Source organism: Pyrgilauda ruficollis, unplaced genomic scaffold (assembly GCF_017590135.1).
Source record: "Pyrgilauda ruficollis isolate IOZ18807 unplaced genomic scaffold, ASM1759013v1 scaffold67, whole genome shotgun sequence".
NCBI lineage: Eukaryota > Metazoa > Chordata > Aves > Passeriformes > Passeridae > Pyrgilauda > Pyrgilauda ruficollis.
Window position 1 is genome coordinate 992,889 of NW_024528488.1, and position 24,229 is coordinate 1,017,117.

The 24,229-nt window shown below is 55.9% G+C and overlaps 1 protein-coding gene across 1 annotated transcript; it reads right to left on the reverse strand.

Moving 5' to 3' along the window:
• On the reverse strand, positions 1-23,888 carry LOC121362857 (Krueppel-like factor 5). Its single transcript, XM_041484741.1, has 5 exons — positions 23,787-23,888; positions 12,800-12,847; positions 8,409-9,312; positions 5,569-5,628; positions 1-179 (listed from the first exon to the last, which is right to left on the reverse strand). The coding sequence occupies exons 1-5, from the start codon at positions 23,874-23,876 to the stop codon at positions 1-3; spliced, it is 1,281 nt and encodes a 426-aa protein (XP_041340675.1). The 5' UTR covers positions 23,877-23,888.
• Between the last annotated feature and the right edge of the window lie 341 nt (positions 23,889-24,229).

A 24,229-nucleotide genomic window follows, 5' to 3' on the forward strand; every position in this document is an offset into this window, starting at 1 on the left:
CTAATTCTGGTGCCTCTTCATGTGCAGGGCCAGGTGGTCGGAGCGGGAGAAGCAGCGGCCGCATGCCAGGCACTTGAAGGGTTTGGCCCCCGTGTGCTTGCGGTAGTGCCGCGTGAGCTCGTCCGAGCGGGCAAAGCGCCAGTCGCAGCCTTCCCACGTGCACTTGTAGGGCTTCTCACCTGCCCGGGGGACAGCACAGGTCACACGTGTGCCCAGCCCCCCAAAAACCCCCCTGGCCTCTGGAGATGTCCCCCGTCAGTGGCACTGCCAGGGCTCCCCAGCGTGCACAGCCCAGGGCCGCTGAGGGAACATGAGCTGCACCACACAGGTCTTGTCCCTCCTCAACCCCTGCCCAGCCTCCCAAAAACACCCCCAAGCCTCTGGGAGACACCCAATTTCCTTGCCACTGCCAGAGCTCCCCAGGGCACACAGCCCAGCGCCACCAAGGGACTGAGCTGCACCAACCAGGTCCTGCCCCTCTTCACCTCCTCCCACTTTGCCTTCTGGTGCTCTTCAAGTTCCTGCTGGATTTTGGAGCATTTCTGGCTAAAAACAACTTGTAAATTAGGTTGGTTTTTTTTTAAATAAAAACCCAGAAATACCTAAGGAAGCTATGAGTGGTGGGAGGCACCAGGAGGAAGACAGGGCTCTAAATCTAAATTTCAATCTGAAAAATCTAATTTTTTTTGAAACTGCCATCCAATGTTGGCGGCCACCCAGTTCCTGGGAATGTTCAAGGCCAGGTTGGATGGGGTTTGGAGCAACCTGGTCTAGTGGAAGATGTCCCTAAAGGATCAGATGGCCTTTAAAGACCCCTCCCAAAGCCAAACAATTCCAGGATTCCATGACCTAATGCTCCACACCTCCGAGTTCCCCTGCCAGCAGCTCTGTACACAACCTATTGTGTTTCCCTCAGCGCATTCAGGTGATGTCATCCCCGTGCCCTCTCCCCCTCCCTCCCAAACACACCCATTCCCAACCGAAATCCATTCAACCAGGCACCTTCGCAGCCAGCTGGGAACTGGGCTGGAAGAGCCGACGGCTGCTCCCAGCCAGGCCACGGGGCTGAGCCCTGGCTGCAGCCGTGTCCCCACGCAGGGCGTGGTGCTCTCAAATATTAGTGCCGCTCTTAACAGCCTGAACAGGCAGGCAGAGTTCAGGGAATGTGCTGACATTCCCGACCTCAAATATTTACCCTTGCCGGGGCCAACTGCCGGGCGCAGCGGCGCGGCGGGAGCGCACGTCCGCACGCAGCACGCGTGCACGGGCATGTGTGCCCTGCCCTGCCGTGCTTCCAGGGATTCCTTCCTCCCCAGGCTTCCAGGGAGACCTTCCTCCACAGGCTGCTCCACGGAACCAGGGAATCCTGGAACAGCTCAGCTTGGAAAAGACCGTAAAGCCCTTCGTGTTCCACCCTGCCCAGACCAGCTTCCATCAACTTCCAGGTTTTCCGACATCAATGTCTAGGAATTCCTTCCTCTCCTTGCTCTCAGGGAGCCCTTCATCCCACAGGTTGCTCCACAGAGCCAGGGAATCCTGGAATGCCTTGTCTTGGAAGGGACCTTAAAGCCCATCTTCCCCAAACCAGGTTCTACTAGACCACGTTCCACTAGACCCAAGTCCTATCCAACCTGGCCTTGAACAATTCCAGGGCTGGGAATGCCACGTTTGGCCAGGGAAGTGAAATCAGCCACAGCAAGGTCTACAGTGCCTTGCCTGCAGTGGATAAAACACAAAAACATGGATACATGGACCTGGAGGAGGCAGAGCAGCACGAGCACATCCTGCTCCTCCAAAAACCCCTGGATGCTGCTCCATGGGAAAGGGAGAAGGGAGAGGGATTTTTATGGCTCAGCTAAACACAGCACTTGCAGAGGATTTACAAGGAGTTGGTGGGGGTTTTATGGGACTCGGGACATACCAAGACAAAGGTAGGATTTTCCCAAAGGCAGGATTTGCCCAAAGTTAGGATTTGCCCCAAGATAGGATTTTCCCAAAAGAGGGATTTTCCCAAAGGCAAGATTTGCCCAAAGTTAGGATTTGCCCCAAGGTAGAATTTTCCCCAAAGCAGGATTTTCCCCAAGGCAGGATTTGCCCCTTGCAGCCCAGACCTTGTCCCCTCCAGGTCACCTGGCTGGGTCAAGCCCACCGAAGCCCTTTGCTTTCAGACAATGCCAGGTGGATGTCCAGGACAGGAACCCAAGGTTTCCCATTGTCCTGGGTTTCCCATTGTCCCAGAGCTGGCTGCCTCTCCCAGGACAGCACGGCAGGGCGGGCTCAAACAAAGGATCCGAGGTGGCATTCCCGCCCCGGGGGTTTATGTTTAACCTCACAATGGCACCCAGGAAATGAATGGTGGCTCCAGCAGAGGAAAACAGCCGGCCATGGCAACGGAAACCACAAGGAAAGAGCTCCCACACCAGGGACTTCTCAGGCAGGGAATGGGAGAAGGGACATTTTTAACCCTTCGGGTGGTGAAGCTGAGGCAGGATTTGGGGTGAGCCCTTGCTCTTGCAGCTCTGGTGAGGACCTCAGCAAGGATAAGGCCGCCAAAGCAAAACACGAGGCTTAAAAACAGTGGATGCAGAGATCCTGGGTCAGGACTGTAGGATGGCTCTGGATTGGATTCCTTCCTTTTTGCTCATCCCATGCCACCACCAGGGTCCTGACACCTTCCCTCACCTCTCCACCCTTCCCTCTAAGAGCAGGGGAAGGAAAGGAGGCAAAACCATTTGGATTTCCTGCCTGATTACTGGGAAACCTGGAGAAACCACTGAGTTTTGCTGGATTTCAAACCCACCCAAGTTTTCCTGGGTACATCTTTATATGTGATAGGTAAGGAGGTGCCCAACTCATGGATCCTGTCCTGGGCACAGAGCTCCCAACAGAAGGGACAAGAGAAATTGAATTTAATTTTAAAGCCTTGATTCCAGACTGTGATAAACCCCTATCAGCACCTAGCTCTGGGAATCCTGGAACAGCTCAGCTTGGAAAAGACCGTAAAGCCCTTCGTGTTCCACCCTGCCCAGACCAGCTTCCATCAACTTCCAGGTTTTCCGACATCAATGTCTAGGAATTCCTTCCTCTCCTTGCTCTCAGGGAGCCCTTCATCCCACAGGTTGCTCCACAGAGCCAGGGAATCCTGGAATGCCTTGTCTTGGAAGGGACCTTAAAGCCCATCTTCCCCAGACCAGGTTCTACTAGACCACGTTCCACCTTCCACTAGACCCAAGTCCTATCCAACCTGGCCTTGAACAATTCCAGGGCTGGGAATGCCACGTTTGGCCAGGGAAGTGAAATCAGCCACAGCAAGGTCTACAGTGCCTTGCCTGCAGTGGATAAAACACAAAAACATGGATACATGGACCTGGAGGAGGCAGAGCAGCACGAGCACATCCTGCTCCTCCAAAAACCCCTGGATGCTGCTCCATGGGAAAGGGAGAAGGGAGAGGGATTTTTATGGCTCAGCTAAACACAGCACTTGCAGAGGATTTACAAGGAGTTGGTGGGGGTTTTATGGGACTCGGGACATACCAAGACAAAGGTAGGATTTTCCCAAAGGCAGGATTTGCCCAAAGTTAGGATTTGCCCCAAGATAGGATTTTCCCAAAAGAGGGATTTTCCCAAAGGCAAGATTTGCCCAAAGTTAGGATTTGCCCCAAGGTAGAATTTTCCCCAAAGCAGGATTTTCCCCAAGGCAGGATTTGCCCCTTGCAGCCCAGACCTTGTCCCCTCCAGGTCACCTGGCTGGGTCAAGCCCACCGAAGCCCTTTGCTTTCAGACAATGCCAGGTGGATGTCCAGGACAGGAACCCAAGGTTTCCCATTGTCCTGGGTTTCCCATTGTCCCAGAGCTGGCTGCCTCTCCCAGGACAGCACGGCAGGGCGGGCTCAAACAAAGGATCCGAGGTGGCATTCCCGCCCCGGGGGTTTATGTTTAACCTCACAATGGCACCCAGGAAATGAATGGTGGCTCCAGCAGAGGAAAACAGCCGGCCATGGCAACGGAAACCACAAGGAAAGAGCTCCCACACCAGGGACTTCTCAGGCAGGGAATGGGAGAAGGGACATTTTTAACCCTTCGGGTGGTGAAGCTGAGGCAGGATTTGGGGTGAGCCCTTGCTCTTGCAGCTCTGGTGAGGACCTCAGCAAGGATAAGGCCGCCAAAGCAAAACACGAGGCTTAAAAACAGTGGATGCAGAGATCCTGGGTCAGGACTGTAGGATGGCTCTGGATTGGATTCCTTCCTTTTTGCTCATCCCATGCCACCACCAGGGTCCTGACACCTTCCCTCACCTCTCCACCCTTCCCTCTAAGAGCAGGGGAAGGAAAGGAGGCAAAACCATTTGGATTTCCTGCCTGATTACTGGGAAACCTGGAGAAACCACTGAGTTTTGCTGGATTTCAAACCCACCCAAGTTTTCCTGGGTACATCTTTATATGTGATAGGTAAGGAGGTGCCCAACTCATGGATCCTGTCCTGGGCACAGAGCTCCCAACAGAAGGGACAAGAGAAATTGAATTTAATTTTAAAGCCTTGATTCCAGACTGTGATAAACCCCTATCAGCACCTAGCTCTGGGACGACATCCTTCCTGTTCCTTTTTTTCCACCCCTTCCGTGCTGCTTTCCAGCCCCCTCGTGCCCAGCCCCTGCCAAAGAAACACTGTGGCTCACGCACAAGGCGAAATTCTTTGTTTGAAGGGCTGATAAGGGGAGGAAGGAATGGAGCCAAGAGCAAGAAGCAATTCCCAGCCACAGAACGGGGTTTGGTCGTTGTTCATAAAAAAGAGAAGTGAACTCTGGGCCTGGCTTAATTGCTCTCAGTAAAGATCAGCCCTCCTATAAAAGAGATTTATGAGGGCACTGATGGTTCCTGGACTACCTGGGGATCTGATAATGTTTCAGGTATAATAAATGCCTTAATGAGGGCGCCGGGGCTTGAATGCAGAGTGTCACGGAGCTGGGATCAGCCCAGGGGAGCTGTGCTGGGGCTGCTCCGAGCTGGGCTCCCTGTGGCACCCTCAGCAATGCGGGCACAGCCCATCCCCTCAGGGACTGGAAGCCCTTCCCTGTGTGGGTTCAGAGGGAGTGGAACTCAGGGCGACACGAGGGGCTCCTCCCTCTGCCTGGGAGCCCTGGGGTGTGGGTTTAACACAGAAGAGATGCCCTGTCTCCTCAGAGATCCTAAATATGCAGCACAGGCCTTATGCAGCCTTCCTTTGGGATCAGCAGGATCAGACCCAGGTAGGATTTGGGACATCTCAAGGGAAGAGCTCAGAGTGACAAAAAAATTAAAGAATCAAAGAACAGATCAGGCTGGGAGGGACCTTAAACCCATCTTGCACCACAGTAACTTCCCCTGTCCCAGGCTGCTCCCAGCCCCAATGTCCAGCCTGGCCTTGGGCACTGCCAGGATCCAGGGGCAGCCCCAGCTGTTCTGGGCACCCTGTGCCAGGGCCTGCCCACCCTCACAGCCAGGATTTCCTTCCCAATATCCCATCTAACCTTGCCCTTTTTGGGGGGCTTTGGTACCTCAGGCTGGCAGCATTTCCTGGAGCTGCTCTTACCTGTGTGAGTCCTCTGATGTGCCTTCAGGTGGGAGCTCTTGGTGTAAACCTTTGAGCAACCTGCAAGGACAGAAAAAAGCACAATTTCCCTGTGAGAAAGGGGCCCTTGCTCAAACAAACTCTGATTTGAGGGGAGGGACACAACTGGGCCATGCAAATAAGCCTGGCTTGGGCTCAGCACTAAGGAGTGTCTGCTCTTAGGCAGAGAGACTTTAACAACTTCTCCTGCCACCCATTGGAATTGTGCTGGGAATTAGGTGGGGGGACAGTCAAGCACAGAGGTTCAAACCCCCCTTCCACCAGCAGGATGAAAAGACTTGATTCCCCCACGATTCTGGCTCTGTGCTGCCCCGTCTCTCTGGGCTCCACTCATTGCTGACACGACTTTGCAAGGCTGGGTTTTGTAACAGTCCTGGCCCAGCAGACATGGTACCAGTGTTCCAGGAAGCAGGAAACAGCCAGGGACGGTCACAACTTGGCTTCCAGGTCCCAGAGCAGAGCCAGGGGGAAGTGTTTTCACAAGACCAGCATGAACAGGTTTCATCAAAGACAGGGTTTAACAGAAACACCGTGACTGGGGAACAGTTCCAGGTATCTCAAAAGGAGTCAGTTTAACTCCTCTGAAGTTTAAGTTGGATCAAGCTTAAGGAAGCCTCTACTGCCCTTTGTGGGCCTGCTGCTTTGTGTTTTGATGAGGACATTCAAATATTAATTTGCATTTTTATGACCTGCACAAGCAGCATGGGGATATTTTTCATCCCAGTGTTTCCACCCAGCCCAGAGGAGCCTCCTGCTCAGGATCAGCCCTTGGTCCTTTCCTGCTCAGGAGGGGCAGGAGCTGCTTTTCCCCTCCTTGGCAGGAGGGACAAGGGGTGGTGGCCCCATTCAGTTTTGCCTCTGGGGCTCTGAAGCTTTGGCAGCCTCTCACATCTGGGAAAGAGATCATGGAATGAAGGAATGGTTTGGGTGGGAAGGGAGCTCAAAGCTTTTCCCATTCCATGGGCAGGGACACCTTCCACTATCCCAGGCTTCTCCAAACCCTGTCCAACCTGGCCTTGGGCACTGCCAGGGATCCAGGGGCAGCCACAGCTGCTCTGGGCACCCTGTGCCAGGGCCTGCCCACCCTCACAGGGAACAATTCCTAATTCCCAATCTCCCATCCATCCCTGCCCTCTGGCAGTGGGAAGCCATTCCCTGTGTCCTGTCCCTCCATGCCTTGTCCCTGGTCATTCTCCAGCTCTCCTGGAGCCCCTTTAGGCCCTGGAAGGTTCTGGATGGGGCTTTACCAACAGGTCTCCCATGTTCATCTGGTTCCAGGTGTGCAGTCTCCAAGCCCCTCTCACTTCCTCACAGAGACCAGGTTGGTGAGATTCCTTCACCATTATTCCTGACTAGAGTTACCTCCAGCTGAACCTTCGAGGGAGGGATCACATGGATGCCTACTCCATCTCTGCATGTACAGACCCAGGATTTATTCAGCAAAGATTGGGGGATTTTTTTTTTTTTCACCATAGACCAAAATCCTGCTAAAAGCAACTTTGCCTTGGTGCAAATCCTGCAGGATGAGCCTCTGAGCAATCAGGCACGAGGAGTGTGTCTCAGGTCTAATTCCACCTTTCATGTCCTCACCAAAAAAATTCAGCACAAGGCATCAACCACTGGCAGCTTGTGGCTCAGAAAGTCCCTGATCCACAGAGTGCCACAGAGTGGGAAGGTGTAAGCACAGAAAGATCTCTCTCAACATGCCCTGTTCTTATGCAGCTCCTGGCATCATGGCTGGAGACAGGATCTGGAGGAGGCAGAGCCTCTGGGCTGGCCTCCAGCCACTCCCATGCCAGGGAAAGGGTCAGTAACTCTCACTGAGGCAGTTAGGAAGTGACTTTCCTCATTCACACACCCCCACGGGAAAGATGTTTGCTAATCCACAGCTGGTCAGCCCTGAGGATCAACCCAGGAAGTGGGAGGTGTGTCCTGGCCTGGGAGTGGCTCTCACTGGCATCTCTCAATGGGATTTGCTTCACTGGTGTGTGCAATGGAATCCCAGACTGGTTTGGGTTGGAAGGAAAGCTCATCCAAGTTTCAACCCTGCCATGCCCAGGGACACCTTCCGCTGTCCCAGAGTGCTCCAAGCCCCAGTGTCCAGCCTGGCCTTGGACACTGCCAGGGATCCAGGAGCAGCCACAGCTGCTCTGGGCTGATCCCCAGCTTGAGGGCTTGGAGCAAACTGGGACAGGAAGGTGTCCCTGTCCATGGCAGGAGGTGGGATGACATGGCCTTTAAACATCCCTTCCAACCCAAAGCACTCCATGAATGCCCTTCCACAGCTCCTGCTGCAGCACTTGGAGCCATGGAAGGATGGCCCAGGGATCTTCAGTTCATTGCCTCTTTGGAAGATCAGAACTCTCAGAGAGAGTCCAGCAGGGCTCCTGGTGGGAATTCCTTGCTGGTTTTCCACCCACTGTGAGAGAGAGGGAAAGAAAGGCTCAGTGGGAATGGCAAAGTGGCTTTGTGTGGCTGCTCAGGGTTGGGAAGGACCAGAGCAAAGCAACAGCTCAGGAGCCAATTCCCAAGTGCAGATTCCCAGGAGCAGATTCCCAGGAGCACCCCTGCCTTAGGAGGTCTCTACCTTGCAGAGTCACTTTTGCCAGAGTGTAAAGGAGAGGGAAGGGGACAAAACAGGAACCACACCATGTTGGTGGGATCAACCTCTTCTACTCCCTCCCACTTCCCTGGGGCTCCATCCACAGCTTCACCCCAAAAGGATCTCAGATTATCCTCCCTGGAGGCTCCTACCCATCCTCAGGGTGCCAAGAGACCCCCAAAGTCCCCCGTGAGCACACCTGGGTAGTCACAGTGGTGGATCCTCCTCTTCTCCAGCTCGGGGTTGTTGCGCCGGTTGTACTTGGGGGGCTGCATCACAACGTGGCCCTGGGAGAGGCCCCCGACACCGTTGGGCCCTGGGGGCATCTGGGATGACTGGACCAGCTTCAGTCCAAAAGTGGCTTCGTAGGACGGCGGGGGAGAGATGGTGTTGATGAGCTCGGGCTGGTTCTCGGGGCTGCCGGGCTGCGAGTTGGGGGGTGAGGGAGGCAGAGTGACCCCCGGGGCGGGGTAGAACTGCCCGGAGATGTTCCCAAAGCTCCCCTGTCCCTGAGCCACGTGTGGGTACTGCTTGAGGGGCCCTGCTGGCTGCACGGGTCTGTGTGCCACGCTGGCCACAGAGCCCGTGGACATGGTGACTCCACTGAGGCAGCTGATGGCCGTGGTGCTGCTGGAGGAGGACGCCAGGGTGGGAATGTCAGCGCTGGCAGCGCCCAGGGGCAGCTGGAAGAGCTGGGATTGCTGCGGGTGGGCCGACAGCGGGATCTCTGCGGGCATCTCCTGCTTGATGAAGATGTTGTTGACCGCCACTGACTGGGGCATGCTGAACACGCTGGTGAAGTCGGGCAGGGTCTGCGTGGGGCCGGAGGAGGACGAGCAGGGCTGGGAGAAGCCGGTGCCGGGCTCGGATTTGATCTGCGGGAAGGGGGCCATGGGCTTGGGGGGCCGGTAGAGCCCCGTGCGCAGGTGGGTGGTGTCGGGCAGGATGACGTTGATGTTCACGCTGTAGGGTGCCGAGCTGGGCTTCTCCGTGGAGAAGAACTCGTCCACCACCGAGGCGCTCTCCCGGCGGTACTTCTTGTCCGGGAGCATCGGCATGGGCGGCACCTCGCTCGACAGGTACTTGTCCATCTCCGAGCGTGCCTGCGGCAGAAACACGGACACGGGAGCTGGGAAAGCTGACCTGGACAGCCAGCGGGGGGAGGCCAATGTCCAGCGGGCATTTGAGCGAGCAGGAAATGGAGGGAGCAGTGGTGACGGCCCAGGAACCTGAGCTGAGGTGATTTAGCTCTGGCTCTGACTCAGCCAGGCTCCCCATGGCTGAATCAGCGTCCTCTGCCCCACTTCCCCCCTCCCTATCTCCCTGATAACACCGGGCAGCCGGGAGAGGATGCAGGTAGGACAGAAATCAAACCTGATAAAGGGAAGCAAGCTTTGGGTACAAAGCTTTGGCCACGCAAGCAGCAGGAGTGAGCACTAGGAACAGGATGAATCCAGCCAGGATCACACCTCAGGCACGTCGGATCTGCAGCCCACCCTGGACATGCTGGCTCTGGTCTCCTTTAAACTCAGCAGCCCAAGGAGTGTTTTATTCTGGGACAGTCTCTTTAATGAACTGAGGAATTCTAGGACAATATCTTTAATTAATTGGGAATAATTCAGGCCTAGAAATCTAAGTGATGTTGCCACTAATTCAGTGTGTTCTGAGCCTGAAATAGGAACAGTTCCTGCCTTCCTGCCTCACCTGGGCAGTGACTCAGCCCTGGCCTAACCTTTGTGATAGTTCTGGTTTTACAGAGCTGTTTTTACAAGCCTGGCTCCTCCAAGCTACCAGAATCTCTGGCTTTGGCTCCTTCCCGTCCTGGTTCCTGCCTGCTGGGGCATCCCACTGGATCCAGGCCCAACAATCCAGCACCCTGATGGAGCAATCCTCGAGGAAATCCATCTTCTGGCGCTGGGTGACTCAGGTTCTGCTCGCTGTGGTTGCAGATCCCAGCACTAAAACTCTTGTGCAGAGCTCCAGCCCTTCACTGCGTGGCTCCCCAAGTGCCAAAGCCCTCATTCCCATGGAGAGCAGCTGGAAAAGGACCAGGTTTCCCTGGCAGAGCCTGGAGCGCACTCCAGGAGCGGGAGCTGAGCTCAGCCCACGCCCTGAGCCGAGGTTTCCAGCCCTGAACTGTGTCACCACAGTGCCATGGGCCAAAGTCAGCCCTGCTGCCACCTCAGGGCTCTTAACAAAGCTGGGTGGGAGCCAAGAGATTTCCTCGCCCTTTCCAGGGAAAGGATCACGGAGCTTCCAGCTCATTCAGAGCCTTTGCACCTCTGGGAGCTGTGCTGGCAACACATGGCTGAGCTGGCTGCCACCCAGGCACGGGGACAGCCACAAATCCACCCTGGGCCACTGGGAAGGAGCTCGGGGAGGCCGGGCTGGGAAGGGCCATGCTGGGGCTGCTGTGTGTACACAGCCTGCTGGGAACCCTACACAATCAGGGAATTGTCACGTGTGGAAAACACCCCTAAGGGCATCAACCACGACATGTCTGTCCTCATCCAATGTGTTCCTGTCCTGGTTAAAGGAAGCTCAAAAGCCCCTCTGGAGAAGGAACCCTGGCTCAGGCAGAGGCTAAAGCTGCTTGTGGCCTCATGGGATATCCCAAGTTCAAAGGGATCCACAAGGATCCAGTCCAGCCCCTGGCCCTGCACAGGGCGCCCCAACAACCTCACCCTGATTGACCAAACATTCCTGGAGCTGCATTCCCTAGGGAGCCTGGTCAGTGTCCAGCACCCTCTGGATAAGGAACCTTTCCCTGATCACCCTGGCACATCTCTAGCCATTCCCTGGGCCCTGTCCCTGGTGCCTGCTCTCCCTCTTTACCCCGAGGCATCAGCAGGGAAGGGAAGGGACTCGGAGAGCTGCAGCTTCACTCCATCCCCTGCAGAGCTCCAAGACCTCCCTGCTCCCCGCTGGAGCAGGAGGAGGTTCCTCCCTCGGGAGAACCACGGCACAGCCTTGGAGCCCAGCCCTGGGCACTCCTGGCAGCCGGGCTGGCATGGGCCAGGTTCCCTTGGGAATCAGCTCGCCCCGGGCAGCTCGGGATGCCGCACATTCCTGAGCCATGATCGGCCCCACTTGGCAGGAGCAGGGGCAGGGCAGTGCTGGGTGCCTTTTCCTTCACACTTCCCTTATCTCTGGCATTTCACTTTCTCACCTCCAGTTCCCAAGGGAAGGTCCTTCTGCCGCAGGGGACCAGGCAGGAGAGAAACAGGGAAAGGTGTGGAGCTCAGAGGGCCTTTCCAAACTAAAGGATTCCATGGAGGACCCAAATTTCCATGGAAGGTGATGCCTCAGGTTTTAGCTTTTCTATTTTTCACATTCTGTGCTGCTTTAGTGTGTGGATCTGGGCTTCACATTATGGGATGATGAGCTCTCTGCACAGAGCAGGGAGACAAAACAATTCCTGCTCTAGCTGGGGACCAAGGACAAATGATCCAAATTCAGGCCCATGAGCACAAACAATGTGGGCTGAAGAGAGAAAAACAAGAAAGATGGGACTTCATAAGCTGAAGCTGTAATTGGACAATTAACTCCAATATGCAAATGGAGCAGAACTTATCAAACTGAGAGACACCGTGACCACTCGTGCATTTTGGGACCATTTTGGCTCATCTTGGGTGCAGCCCTGGTTGGGCTCTTGTGCTGCCCAAGGTGAATCCATTGAGGAGATCCTTTTAATAAATCCCTGCTTCATTCTTTAGCTCTGTCCAGCCTCTGCTCTAGGGCAGCCCCCAGAAGGCATCAAGGGACCAAATTTCCATGGAGGGCCCTTGCCTGGCATCACCCAACCTCCCTTCCTCAAGAACCACCCCTCCCTGCAGAGCACTGTCTTTTCCTGGTCTTTCCATTTAAAAAACTACAGTAATTCCCCCTCAGGCTCCTAGAGAAAGGAGTGGTAAGGGACAGCAGTGTCTGTCACCAGACAGGAGGACACCATCCCTGCCCCCTGCTCTGTGTATGTGCAGCACCTGGACAACAACAATCCCACCCCATGGAATGCCCCACCGTGCCACAGCTCTGCAGGAACCCCGAGCACCAGCGTCCCTCCCACAGGGACAAATGGAAACCTATCTTCCCCAAAATGGGTTGTCCAGCCCTGGCTGGAGTCCCCATTGCTGGAGGGATTTATCAGCCATGTGGATGTGACACTTAGGGACATGGGTCAGTGGTGGCCTTGGCAGTGCTGGGGAATGGTTGGATTGGATGACCTTAGAGGGCTTCTCCAAATTAAACAATTCCATGATCCTACAAAGTCCTCAGCTCAGACCAGCACAACTGAGGTGACCAAGTGCCACTCAAGCACTTGGGTGCTCCTGGCTGTCCCTCCTGTCACAGCCCACAGGGACACATGATCATGGAGGTGACAGTGACACACTGAGTCAGGGGACTGGCAGAGGGGAAGGGACATGTCCCAGCTGGAAGAGGGGATGGAAGGAGGGAGTGGGAATGGGGAGTGGGGAAGTGTGGGAATGGGGAGTGGGGAATGTCCCAGCTCAGTCTCTTGGGGACTTCTGTGTTTCCTCTTCCCAGCAGGAGCAGGAGGATGCAGGGGAAGGAATGAGGAAAGCTGCTCACCTCCAGGATGAGCGGTGGCATCCGCTGGTCCATCCTCATGGGGTGCAGCTGTGGGAGGCAGGGCTGGGTTAGTAAGGTGTCCTCCTTGCCTTGCCACTCCAAAGACCCCCAAATTCCCCTGGCCAAGGAGGGCAGCACCCCTAGAGCCTCCCACAGCCTCTCAGAGCCCTCCACGTCTCCAGGTGTCCCCCATGCCAATGGTGTCTCCTCCCACCCCACACCCCACACCCATGGAAGCAGCTGGTGGTTGCCCACCATGGCTGGAGCCTGTCCAAGCAGGAGGAGGGAAGCCTCTTTGGGAAGAAGAGACAAATGGGAAGTACCAAGCTCTCCCAAGGAGACTGAGGCACGGAAACTTAAATCCCTTTATCACCCCCACACAGATGACAGTGAGCTCACAAATGTCCTGCACCTCTCCCTTCTCCTGGCTCCACCTCTCCCAGATTCCCAGAGAGGGCTGAGGGCTCTTCCCAGATCCCTCAGACCCAGATCCTTTCTCCAAGGTCAGTGTTCCAAACAGGCCACATCCCTCCAGCACCAAGAAGAGGGGAAGAGATCTGGGATTCCTCCAAATCCCAAGCCAGTATTTGCCAGGCTCCTGTGGGTTCCTTCTCATTCCACATGGTTCTCCTGCTCACTGCCAGGAGAGTTTCAGATCTCAGAGCTGGAGACCCCACACCCTCTGCCTGTCCCTCTCCCAGGGGACAGCAGTGACCTGGAATGCTCAGCTCATCCCCACTCCAGGAAGGAGCCATTTCCTGGCTCTTTTTGGGCAGGATTGAGGTTATCCCACACACAGGGTGCTCAGCTCATCCCAACAGTGCACGAGATGTGGGCTCATGGGGTAAGGCCTCAGAGCCTTGCAGATGAAGAGCCAGCAGGTTTTCAGTGGGATCACAGGCCCAGTTTCCCTCTCAGGCATGGCCAGGCCATCCCTGCCATCCCTGCGGACCAGGATGAGGGCAGGAGGCACAAAACGACACCAACTGCATGGCCACAGGCTGGGATCAGCAGCTCAGGGAAAAGGGGAAACACCAACAAACCTTCTGGGAGGCCAGAGGGACTGGGATCCTTCACAGAGTCCCACAATGGTTTGAGCTGGAAGGGACCTCAAAGCTCATCCCATTCCACTGTCCCAGGCTGTTCCAAGCCCTGTCCAGCCTGGCCTTGGGCACTGCCAGGGATCCAGGGGCAGCCACAGCTGCTCTGGGAACCTGTGCCAGGGCCTGCCCACCCTCACAGCCAGGAATTCCTTCCCAAAATCCCACCTAAACCCACCCTCTTTGATTTGCAGCTGTCTTTACATGCCCAGGAAGGGAAAGCCAACAAGAAACTCCTCACACAGCCAAAGCACTGAATTCCAGGGGGATTTTCCCCCCAAAGTCACTCAAGTTTGACCCTGGAGAAGCATCTCCTCAACTTGGCAGAGAAAGAAAGCCAAATTAAAAATGAGGAGAAGGCACAAACCAGTGCTTTGTCCACTCCAGAAAGGCCACTGGACACCAGTTTGTGTCTCTGGACCAGCAGTGTTACACTCAGCACACCCAAACCTGGTGACCAAAATTCCCTGGAGGATGGGATACCTCAGGAGCAGCCCCTGGGAGAGCTGGAGGGTGTGAATCCCCCAGCCCCAGGAAAACCAGCGGCTTGATGAAGACAGCAATGCCATCCCACATCTCCAGAGGGGATTTTCCAGGAGCAGGATTTTCCAGAGGGTCATAGGTGTGGACCTATGAGCCCCTCCAGCCCTGGCAGTTCCCATAAATCCTGCAGGAGCCTGGGATTTATCCCTGGATCAGATGTCCCAGCCTGGGGGAGCTGTTATCAGCACAGAGATCGATTCAAGCAGAGTCCAACACAAACATTTCTTGGCAGGCCCCAGATAAACCCGGATTAACCAGGAGCACAGAGAGCTGGGCTGGGGCTGGGGTGGGACTGGCTGTCCCCTGATTAAACACCTCCTAATCTGCAGGTGATAAATGACAAACGGCCCGAGGAGGAACATCAGGTGTTGTCACCTCCCGGACAGGCAGGGACCAGAAGGGCAATCGGTGTTTGCTAAACAGGCACCAGAGCTCTGAGCGGGGCACAGGGAGGGCTGGGCATGTTTCTGCCTGGCCAGAGCTCCCAGCCCATCTCCCACATGGGAGATTCCCTCTCAGCTAGATGCAGGCTCCTGCTCACACCCAGCCCCCAGCATGGGGGGCTGCAAAGAGCTTTGGGGACAGGGGGCAAGAAAAATGTCACCTGTGTCCATGCTTGGCAGGCAAGAGCATCCAGCCCTGAGGCCCAGCATCAGAGGGATGTGGAACTGCTGAAGTAAATCCAGAGGAGGCCACAGAGCTGCTCCAGGGCTGGAGCCAGGTTGGGAGAGCTGTGGGGGTTCACCTGGAGAGGAGAAGGCTCCAGGGAGAGCTCAGAGTCCCTTGCAGGGCCTGAAGGGGCTCCAGGAGAGCTGGAGAGGGACTGGGGACAAGGCATGGAGGGACAGGACACAGGGAATGGCTCCCACTTCCAGAGGGCAGGGCTGGATGGGATATTGGGAATTAGGAATTGTTCCCTGGCAGGGTGGGCAGGGGCTGGGCTGGCATTCCCAGAGCAGCTGTGGCTGCCCCTGGATCCCTGGCAGTGCCCAAGGCCAGGTTGGACACTGGGGCTGGGAGCAGGCTGGGACAGGGGAAGGTGTCAAGGTTGGGTGACCTCTAATGTGCCCCCAGCACAAACGAGTCCCTGACTCGATGATTCTCTGACCTGGCGGTTCAAGGAATGGGGGAGCAGCAGGAGGTGGCTCCAGCAGGAAGGGGGGCCTGTCCCAGGATGAGGGACCCCGGGGCACAGGTGTGGCACAACGGCCGTGCCACAACCCAGCCCGGGCTCCTTCTCCTCCGTGCACCTGCACGAAACTCCAGCCTCCAAGGGAATCAGCAAACAATGGGCAGGATAATCATCAATCAACCCCCCTGGCACAGCCCTGGCAGTGCCCCTTTGCAGGCTCACTTTATAAATAGCCTGTATTTATATCCAGATTTGGTTCAATATCAGCATTTATTGTCTCCTGGTTAAATATTGACCTGGGTAAATATTTGATCCTCTGATCATTTGGGTTTGATACCGACCTGGATCGACGTTATTTTCTGTTTGTTCCTCAAGTCTCCTGGAACTCTCTGTAAAACGGGATTAGCAAAGAAAGCCCCGGGACTCTTCCTTTCAAGTCCCCAACGTTTGACTGCTGTAAACAACAAAGCCTATCCCAGATGGAATCCGAGCTCCCGTGGGAATGTGCTGGGCTCAGGGAGGCCCTGGATGAGCTCTGAGCAACTCCAGGGTGAGGGGCTGCCCTCGAGGCATTTGTGGATTATTTGGGTCACTCTAAGGTGACCAAGCCCAAGGTTTACATCATCCACCCCAGACGTTTCCCCTTTTCCTGCCCCAGTTCCCTGCCAGACAAAGGATGTCAGACCCATCCTGCCCAAAGCCGGGTGTTCAGAGCACTCCAGGATGAGGTGCTGCTCCCAAATCGTTCATGGAATTTCATTCATTCTCCAGGTTTGTGCCCATGGCTGACCCAGGAGATGGGGAGGGTTATTCCAGTGCTCTTTCCTGCCCTTGTGTTGGAACTCCCTGAGCAGATGATGACTTCCCAGGGAAGTGGGGAATCTCCATCCAGGCAGCCCCACTCCCAGACCTGCTGGCTGTGTTTGCAATTCCTTCCCTCCAGCAGCTGATAAAGGCTCCCTCAAAGGCAATCCAGCTCAGGAATTTATCACCGGGATCATGCCACAATCCCAAAGGCCAAGGGAGCCAGGGAAAACAGCCTCATCCAACTCCAAGGTCAAGGGGCTGGAAGAGGAGCAGCTGGGAACAGCCAGGCTCCAGCAGGAAGCAGAAACCTTTTCAAAAACAAAGCCATAAATGGAGTGAAAAATAACAAAACCTTAGAGACATGGAGCGGGAAGGGAATGACACAGGAGCATCTCCAGAGGTGAGGGTGGAAGGGGTCTCATGTCGATTTTGGGGTTGATTCACGTTTTTTGGGGTAGATCCCACTTCACCAACAGCCACCTGAGCCCTGGATGGAGCTGGAAGGAAGGTGGGAATCAGGGATGGCCTCTATCCTCTCCCATCACTGCACGCAGTGTGAGGACAACTCTCAAAGCGTGGGAAGGGAGGACATGAGGATTTAAGGGAGCTGGACCTCCACAGCTTTCAGAATATTCCCACGCCATGATTTCTGGGCTGCTCCTGCTCAGCAAAGGCTGAGGTGAAGCATTTGAAGGCAATCAAGGAGGTTTTCCATCAAAGCTCCTGGAGGTCGACCTGGGCTGATTCCTGGTGCATGCTGCTACAGCCCCTTGGAGGGTCTTTTGGGAAAAATGAAATTATTTAATGTCATTTCAACTCCTGAAAGATTGAGAAGCTTGGAGCTGCTCCAGCCTCAGCCAAAACACTCAAGGAACCCTGGGTTACACGGGCACAAATCAGCAGTGGATTTGGAATTAGTCAGGAGCAGGGCCCCCCTGCAGCTCCGCTGCTCCTTGTAGACTCAGCTCCAGCCCAGAACTGCCTCTCCCTGACTCTTGGATGCCACAATCCCCAGGATTACCTGGACAGATTTATCCACCCGTCCTTGCCCACAGGACACTGGGATTGTCTTTGAGCCTTCCAGTTCCCCCAGTTCCACATCCCTGCCCCGGGTCCTGAAGGTGCTGTGGGAGAGGTTTGGAGCTCTCAGAGATCATCCCCAGCGGGTGGGATTCATTCTGCCTCCCTCAACCCCTGTGGCAGCTCACTCTCCTCTCCAAGGCACGTTCCCAGGGGCTGACAATGGAATGAGTCACTGGCTGCTTGCCGGGGCTTGTGGAGCCCTCCTGGCATCCAGATCCCATCAAAGAGGCCACAAATCCCGTTCTTCCCAGGCAAATACCAGGCAGACCCCGGGCAAGGTCAGGTTTCACGTGCAGACAGCAAATTCCCCCCATCCCTGCAGCCCCAACTTCCTCCCAGAGCAGTTGGGAAAACAAAACAAACCCCGAGGCAGCCTTGGGTTGGACCAGCCCTTCTCCCAAGCCTGAATGTCCCCAGGCCAAGGAGATCTGCCAAAACAGGGACTGAGGGGGACACTGGAGCGGGTCCACTACTGCCACGTGTTCTGAGTATTTCATGGAATCACGGAATGGTTTTGGTTGGAAGGGTCCTCAACCATCACCTCATTCCACCCGCTGCCACGAGCAGGGACCTCGGTGCTTCTGGTGTGGTGCTGGGAGCAGAAATCTGGAGTTTCCTCCAGATCCAGCGCCCTCCACCCAAACCCTCCCTTTCCACACTTTCCCTGTGTATAAAGGAGTCCCCAGTTGCTGTTAATTAGGGGAAGCTGATTATGGCACAGGCCAATAACAGCTCCCAGGAGAAGGCTCTGAGCCCTGGAGAAGCTCCAGCGGGAGCATTTGGGAGGCTGGGTCTGAGCCCTGGGAAGCACAAGGACTGGGACACTCTTGGCATCCCCGAGGGGATGGCAACCCCCAAATTAATGGAGTTGAGTTCCTCCCACGCCACAGAACCACAAAACCCCCAAATACTGGAAGCTGCCCAGAACAAAACATTCGGAAGTGTTTTGGATGAGCAGCTGGGGAGATGTCCTGATTTTCCCAATAAATTTGGGGCTTTTCCACAGCTTAGAGAACATCAAAACTGCTCATTGTGAGGAATTTTAATATATACAGCCATTCCTGGGTTTAGCTCCCTGAAATATCCCTGAGGAGCAGAATAATTACGATTTTGTAGAGACAACATTAAAATATTTTGGGTAAATAAATACACAACAAAAAGTCCCATGGTTGATGGGCTGGAGAGATCCACATCCTCTGGCCTCTCCACGATGGGTTCAGATCCATGAGATAAATCACCTGAGGTGTGAGGGATCTGATAAGGGATGGATAATACCCTGCTTTTGGGGATGAACCTGTGTTTTCAGAGCAGCTACACTGCGATGAATTCCTTGCCGTTCCCTTCTCCTGCTTGCAGTGAAAATCCTACAAAGAGCGAGGTTCTGAAATGCATTTTAATACTTGAAAATCCTGCTCTGGGTGGGAACTTGAAGGTCCCTCCCCATCACGCTGAGAAAACAATAATTTTCCAAGAATTCTCGCAGCATTTCTGAACTCAATGAAAGATTCTTTGTTTGAGTTTCAAGCCGAGCTTGAACGGGGCTGAAGCTCTTTGATGTGGTAAACAGCCCATGGGGGTTTTTTTAGAGGGTTTTCATGCTAGCTCAAGTTCTGAGAACATCTGATTTGTAAACACGAGTTCTCCAATCCCCAGAGCCCGGCCGGACCCTGTGACTGCGGGAATTCGCCAATGGAGCACGAGGAAAGCAAACACTGTAATCGAGCTCGCAAGACGCTCGTAAGTGCGATTATTTGCAGTGGATGGGTTGGATAAAAGAACTCACTGGAGCAGGGAAGGAGAACAAAACAGCGCCGGGAGGTGACCGAACAGGTTTGAGAGGGGGAAAGCTCCCGGGCGGTGATGCACGGGCCAGAAATGCATTCCCCAAAGCCCGGGCAGCGAGTTCAGGTGACGGCGTTTGCCTCCCACACAGCGCTCCGGAGGAGCCGCAGAGGGAAACCCGGAGCGCCCCGCTCGTTCCCTCCTTTTCCAGCCTTCCAAAAAGGAAAAAACACCAACCAGCAGGCGCTTTTCCAGCTAATCCAAACGGACGGCGGGTCGCAGGGAGGAGGACGAGCACGGCACACCTGGAATCCCCATCCCCTTCCCTCGCTCCCTCCTTCCCTCGCAGAACAATCAGCCTTTGTCCCACCGGGCCAGAGCTCCGCGGCTCAAAGTTCGGCTGAGCTGCTCCATGGAGCTGCTCCTTCCATCCTGCTGCTCCTTCCATCCTGCACCCGCGCGGGGAGCTCGGCGGGGTTTGGGGCCTCCAGAAAAATAAAATAACGATTATTGTGGATGAAGCCCCCACGTGTGCCGGGTTTGGGCTCACTGGTTTTACCCAGAGCTTCCTGCAGGCTCTGGAGCTGCTCTGCCGTGGGACCAACCCCTGGCACACCCCTGGGCTGTGGATTCTCCTGAGGGTCCTCTGGCAAAATTAGAGGGATAAACAGATCCTTTCTGGGAATCTGTCCCAGTTCCCTGTGGCCCTGCAGACACCTGCCAGGCACAAAGCTCATCAGACTTGCAAATCCGTGGGCTGGTCCCAAACCACTGGGATCAGCTGATCCCAAAGCAAAACAGAGGGAAGGATCCCTCCCTCTGGAGATCCCTCACGCAAGGCTCCACCAGCTCCCAAACCCATCCTCGTGTCAGAGGGATCAGGTGTTCCCATTCCTCCTTGGCACCATTTAACTTCCCATCTCTCCCACCCCATTCCTGCACTCCCTGGAGCCTGCCCAGGCTGCCAGAACCTCTGGAAATGGATTTTGCACACTTCTGTGGAATTTCTAAACCCTTCTCCAAAGCCAGGAGGATCCCCAAGGGAGGAAATTCTCCCCAGGCATCTCATTCCAGGTCCAGAGAAAAATTCCAAAGCGGCCATCTCCCCTTTCCTGCAGAAAAGCCAAATTTATTCCCTGCCTGCAGCTCCTGAGATTCCAAGGAAATGAATCATCCCCTGGGAGCTGTGCTGAGCACTCCAACATCTCTCCTAAAAAGTAAAGGAGCTTTATTTATGGAAGGCAAGTCTCTCCTGGCCCTGACCAGGACCCATCACCCTGGTTCCAAGGCACTGGAGCACCAAGAAGCAGGAAAAGCCATCCCTGCTCCAAAGGACAGCCACCCTCAAGCCACCACAGCCACATTCATGACAAGGATGCACCAAAGGAGGTGCAGAACATGGCACAGGGACAGGGCAGGATTGAAACACCTCCTGAAAGCTGGAGCATTCCTAAAAATGCTGGATCCAGCTTCTCCTGTGATCCAGGAGCAAAATCCCTGCCAAGATAAAGTCAGAGGAGCACCACAGCACTTGCACCCTGTTCCACAGTTCATCCACACTGCTGGAAGGGTCCGGCAGTGCCATTCCCAGCACTGAGGAGGTGAAGTGCCAGGAAAAGCTCTGGGAACAGCACTTTCCTGATCCCATCGGATGTGTCCAAGCACCCCCCAGATGCTGGAGATGTTTTATTCCTCCTGAGCACCCCCAGCCCAGAGGGAGCCAAGGACAGAGTGGGGAAGTGCCTGTGGGGCAGGAACTGGGATCAGGGGACACAAAGGGAGCCCTTTGCTGCTGTTCCTCAGCCTGCAGCCAAGGAAAATCCCTTTCCACACTCATCGCCATCTTCCTTGTTTCCCACACAGCCTCAGCCCCACTGGGAGCTCACCACCACAACTGCCCCGGGGCCTGGCACAGGCAGGAAGGGGTTAAACCGAGGGACAGGGTTGGGGTTTGTCCTTCTGTCTCTTCCCAGCAGCTCCTGCCCTCTCTCAATAGCCCTGGAGCCTCCAACACCAGAATTCCCAGCTGGAGCCATGGACACAGGGATTGCCTTCCCAAACCCTCAAGGACAGGGGTGGCAGAGCCACCTCCCCACAGCCACCAGGGAGCCTGGAGGAGCCAATTCCTGCCCTGTCCCTCCAGGTCCTAGGTGATCCCGGGATGCTTCTCCAGCTCCAGGTGCCCAGGAATGCTGTGGCAGCCAGGTGGGAGCAAGGATAAATCCCCCAGGCCCCTCACTCATCCAGGGAACTGGACAGCCATGCAAAGGGATCAGCTCCTCCTCTCCTGAAATGTTCCCTGGACATCACTTTTGCCTTACTATTATTATTATTATTATTATTTGCTGCCTTACTTTTGATGATGATTATTATTAATAATAAAATTATTACTGTTATTCCCTCCAGCATCAGCCACTGGAGATTTAAAGAGTAAAATGCTTTTTCTGACTGATCTGACTCAAATCAGGAAGGAAAAGTCCTTTTCTCTCACAAGCCCTTTTCCCTCCTCTTTTCTCAGGTGTTTGTTTCGGTTTTTTTGTTTTGGGGTTTTTGTTTTGTTTTTGGTTTGGGTTTTTTTGGAAAAGACACAGAAAGGCAAAATTTCATTGGAAATTCCACAAAGGATTTGTTTCCACCTGAGCCCGATTCAATAAAATTTTCAACAGCAAAGAGCTCCCATCTGAAAAGCAATTTTAGAGGGATATATGGCAGTGGGACTTTGAAACCACAGGGATGATTTGTTCCTGCCTCTTCCCAAGCTCGGGCAGCCAGAGCAGCGGGAACTGCTCTGAGCTGGAGCCTGACAGGTCACAGCCTTTGGCACCAGCCTTGTCAAGCTGATAAAAACCCTCTGGAGCAAAGGCTTCCCAGCCCTGCAGCTTCCAGCTCCTCCAGCCTCCAGGCAGGGCTTCCACAGCGCCACAGCCTCTGGAACGTGCCAGGAGAAAGCGGCCAAGCTGTGGAAACTCCTGCCCGGGGGCTGTGGGGTCCAGCCCAGGGCTCTTGGGGTGTCCCAGCACAGCCCTGCTCCCTGGGAGGGTTTGGGGATCCATGGGATCCATGGGACCTGCTCGGCTCCACAGCCGCTGTCCCAGGATCCCACTGCCCAGAAGGGGACACAGGAGCGTCAGTGGCAAAGGGTGACACCTCCAAGGCCACCCCTCAGCTGCCACCACTCCAGAGCAAAGTGGGATCAAACTGGGAGGAGAAACTGCTGTTCCCCTGGAAGCACAGCAGGGATGGGGTGGGGTGAAGGTGTCCCCAACCATGGGTGTCCCCAGCCATGGGTGTCCCCATGACGAGGACAGGAGGTGGCTCAGGGCCAGCCATGGCTGCACTGCCTCATCCTACCCGGATGGAAAAAGGCAAGAAGCCAAGCTCACCCTCCCCAGCCCGTTTTGGGGGGTTTGGAGGGAGCTGACAGCTTTCCCCCCGGGACAGGCCCTGGGGACAATCCCCAGCTTTCCAAGAACCACCACCCAGCTGTGATCCAGGTGATCCCTGAACCCCCACGGAGGAGCAGGAAGGCCACGGGGAGGTAGGAGCCCACACCCACGAGCACACTGACAGATCCCGGAGCTCCAGGAAATCCAGTGATGGAGCCACGGCCTTCACCTCCCTCTGCGGGACACAGCCCCAAAATGGCCCTTGGCACACTGGTGACGTGGGAACCAGAGCAGGGGCAGTGGGGACATGGCCCCGAGCCTGGCTGGTGCCACCCCCGCTGGGTGGTCTCCTGGGGGTCTCCGGAGGAGCAGCAGCCGGGCAGGGGTCCCTGCAGGGCCCTGGAGCCGGGCCCGGAGCGCTCCCGCCCCGATCAAAATGGCGCTGGGGCCGTGGGGTTGGGGTTAATCATTACCCCGGGCACCCCGCGCCCCACGGAGCGGGAAAAGGGGAAACCTCGGCTCCAGGGTGGGGCCCGGCCTGCCTCACCCTCCTTCCCACCAGGAAGAGCGGCCAGAAGCTCTGGGGGTGGGACACGGAGCCTGGTCCCCCCACATGGGGTGGGCAGCAGGGCCCAGGAGAGGGGTGGGCCTGCAGGAACATCCCAAAGCCTTATCCCGGGCTTTATCTGGGGGGAACGCTGCCAGGGAATCTCAAGGAGCATTCCTTCTCCACCGTGGTGGTGGAAAAGTACAGACAATAAAATAAAATGGAAAATGAGGTCCCATGTCCCATCCAGCACACGCAGGCACAGCAACCCAGATCCCAAAACCTTTCCCGGTGGGAGAGCCCCTGGACACCCCCTGGCCTGCCACCCCAGGGGACACGGACTGAACCCTGGAGTGGGAGCAAAGCCCACACGGACGCCGGGGAGTTTTGAAGGCAGACGGGAGGCGAAAAACCCAAACCAAAATTCTCAAACGAAACCCAACACGCCCATGAGAAAAGCCAGCGGAGGGGGAAGCGGGAGCCGACGGAGCCACGGGGGTGTCGCAGCAACGACGGAAGAAACAAAGCAGAATTCAGCCCAAATCCAGAGGTTCTGGGGAGGCTCCGGCACCTGAGCGGGCGGGAGCGGCCCCTTCCCAACGCTTACCTGCGCCAGGTCGGGAGGGGCCTCCAGGGGCCGCGAGGGGGCTTTGATGTCCTCGAAGACCGGGGTGTCCTCGCTGGGGTCCCCGGACATGCTGACGGGTTTGAGCGGTGCCAACACCGCGGCGTCCACCAGCCCGCTGCTCATCCCCCCGCGCCCCGCACGGGGACGGGCCCGGCCCGGGAAACACGGAAAAAGGGGGGAAAAGGGGAGAAACAAGGGAGGGGAAGGGAAAAAAAAACCCTGAGGCGAGCCGGAGCGAGCTGCGCTGGTGGGAGGCCGGTGGCGGGTCGGAAGGCTGCACCTGGCCGCGGGAAGGCTCTACCTGGCCGCGGGAGGAGGAAACGCCACCGGGAAGCGGCGCGGTGATGCGGAGCCAATCAGGCTCCCGGCGCCGGCCCCGCCGGGACACCCGCACATAAAAGGGCGAGAGGAGCTCCGGCTGG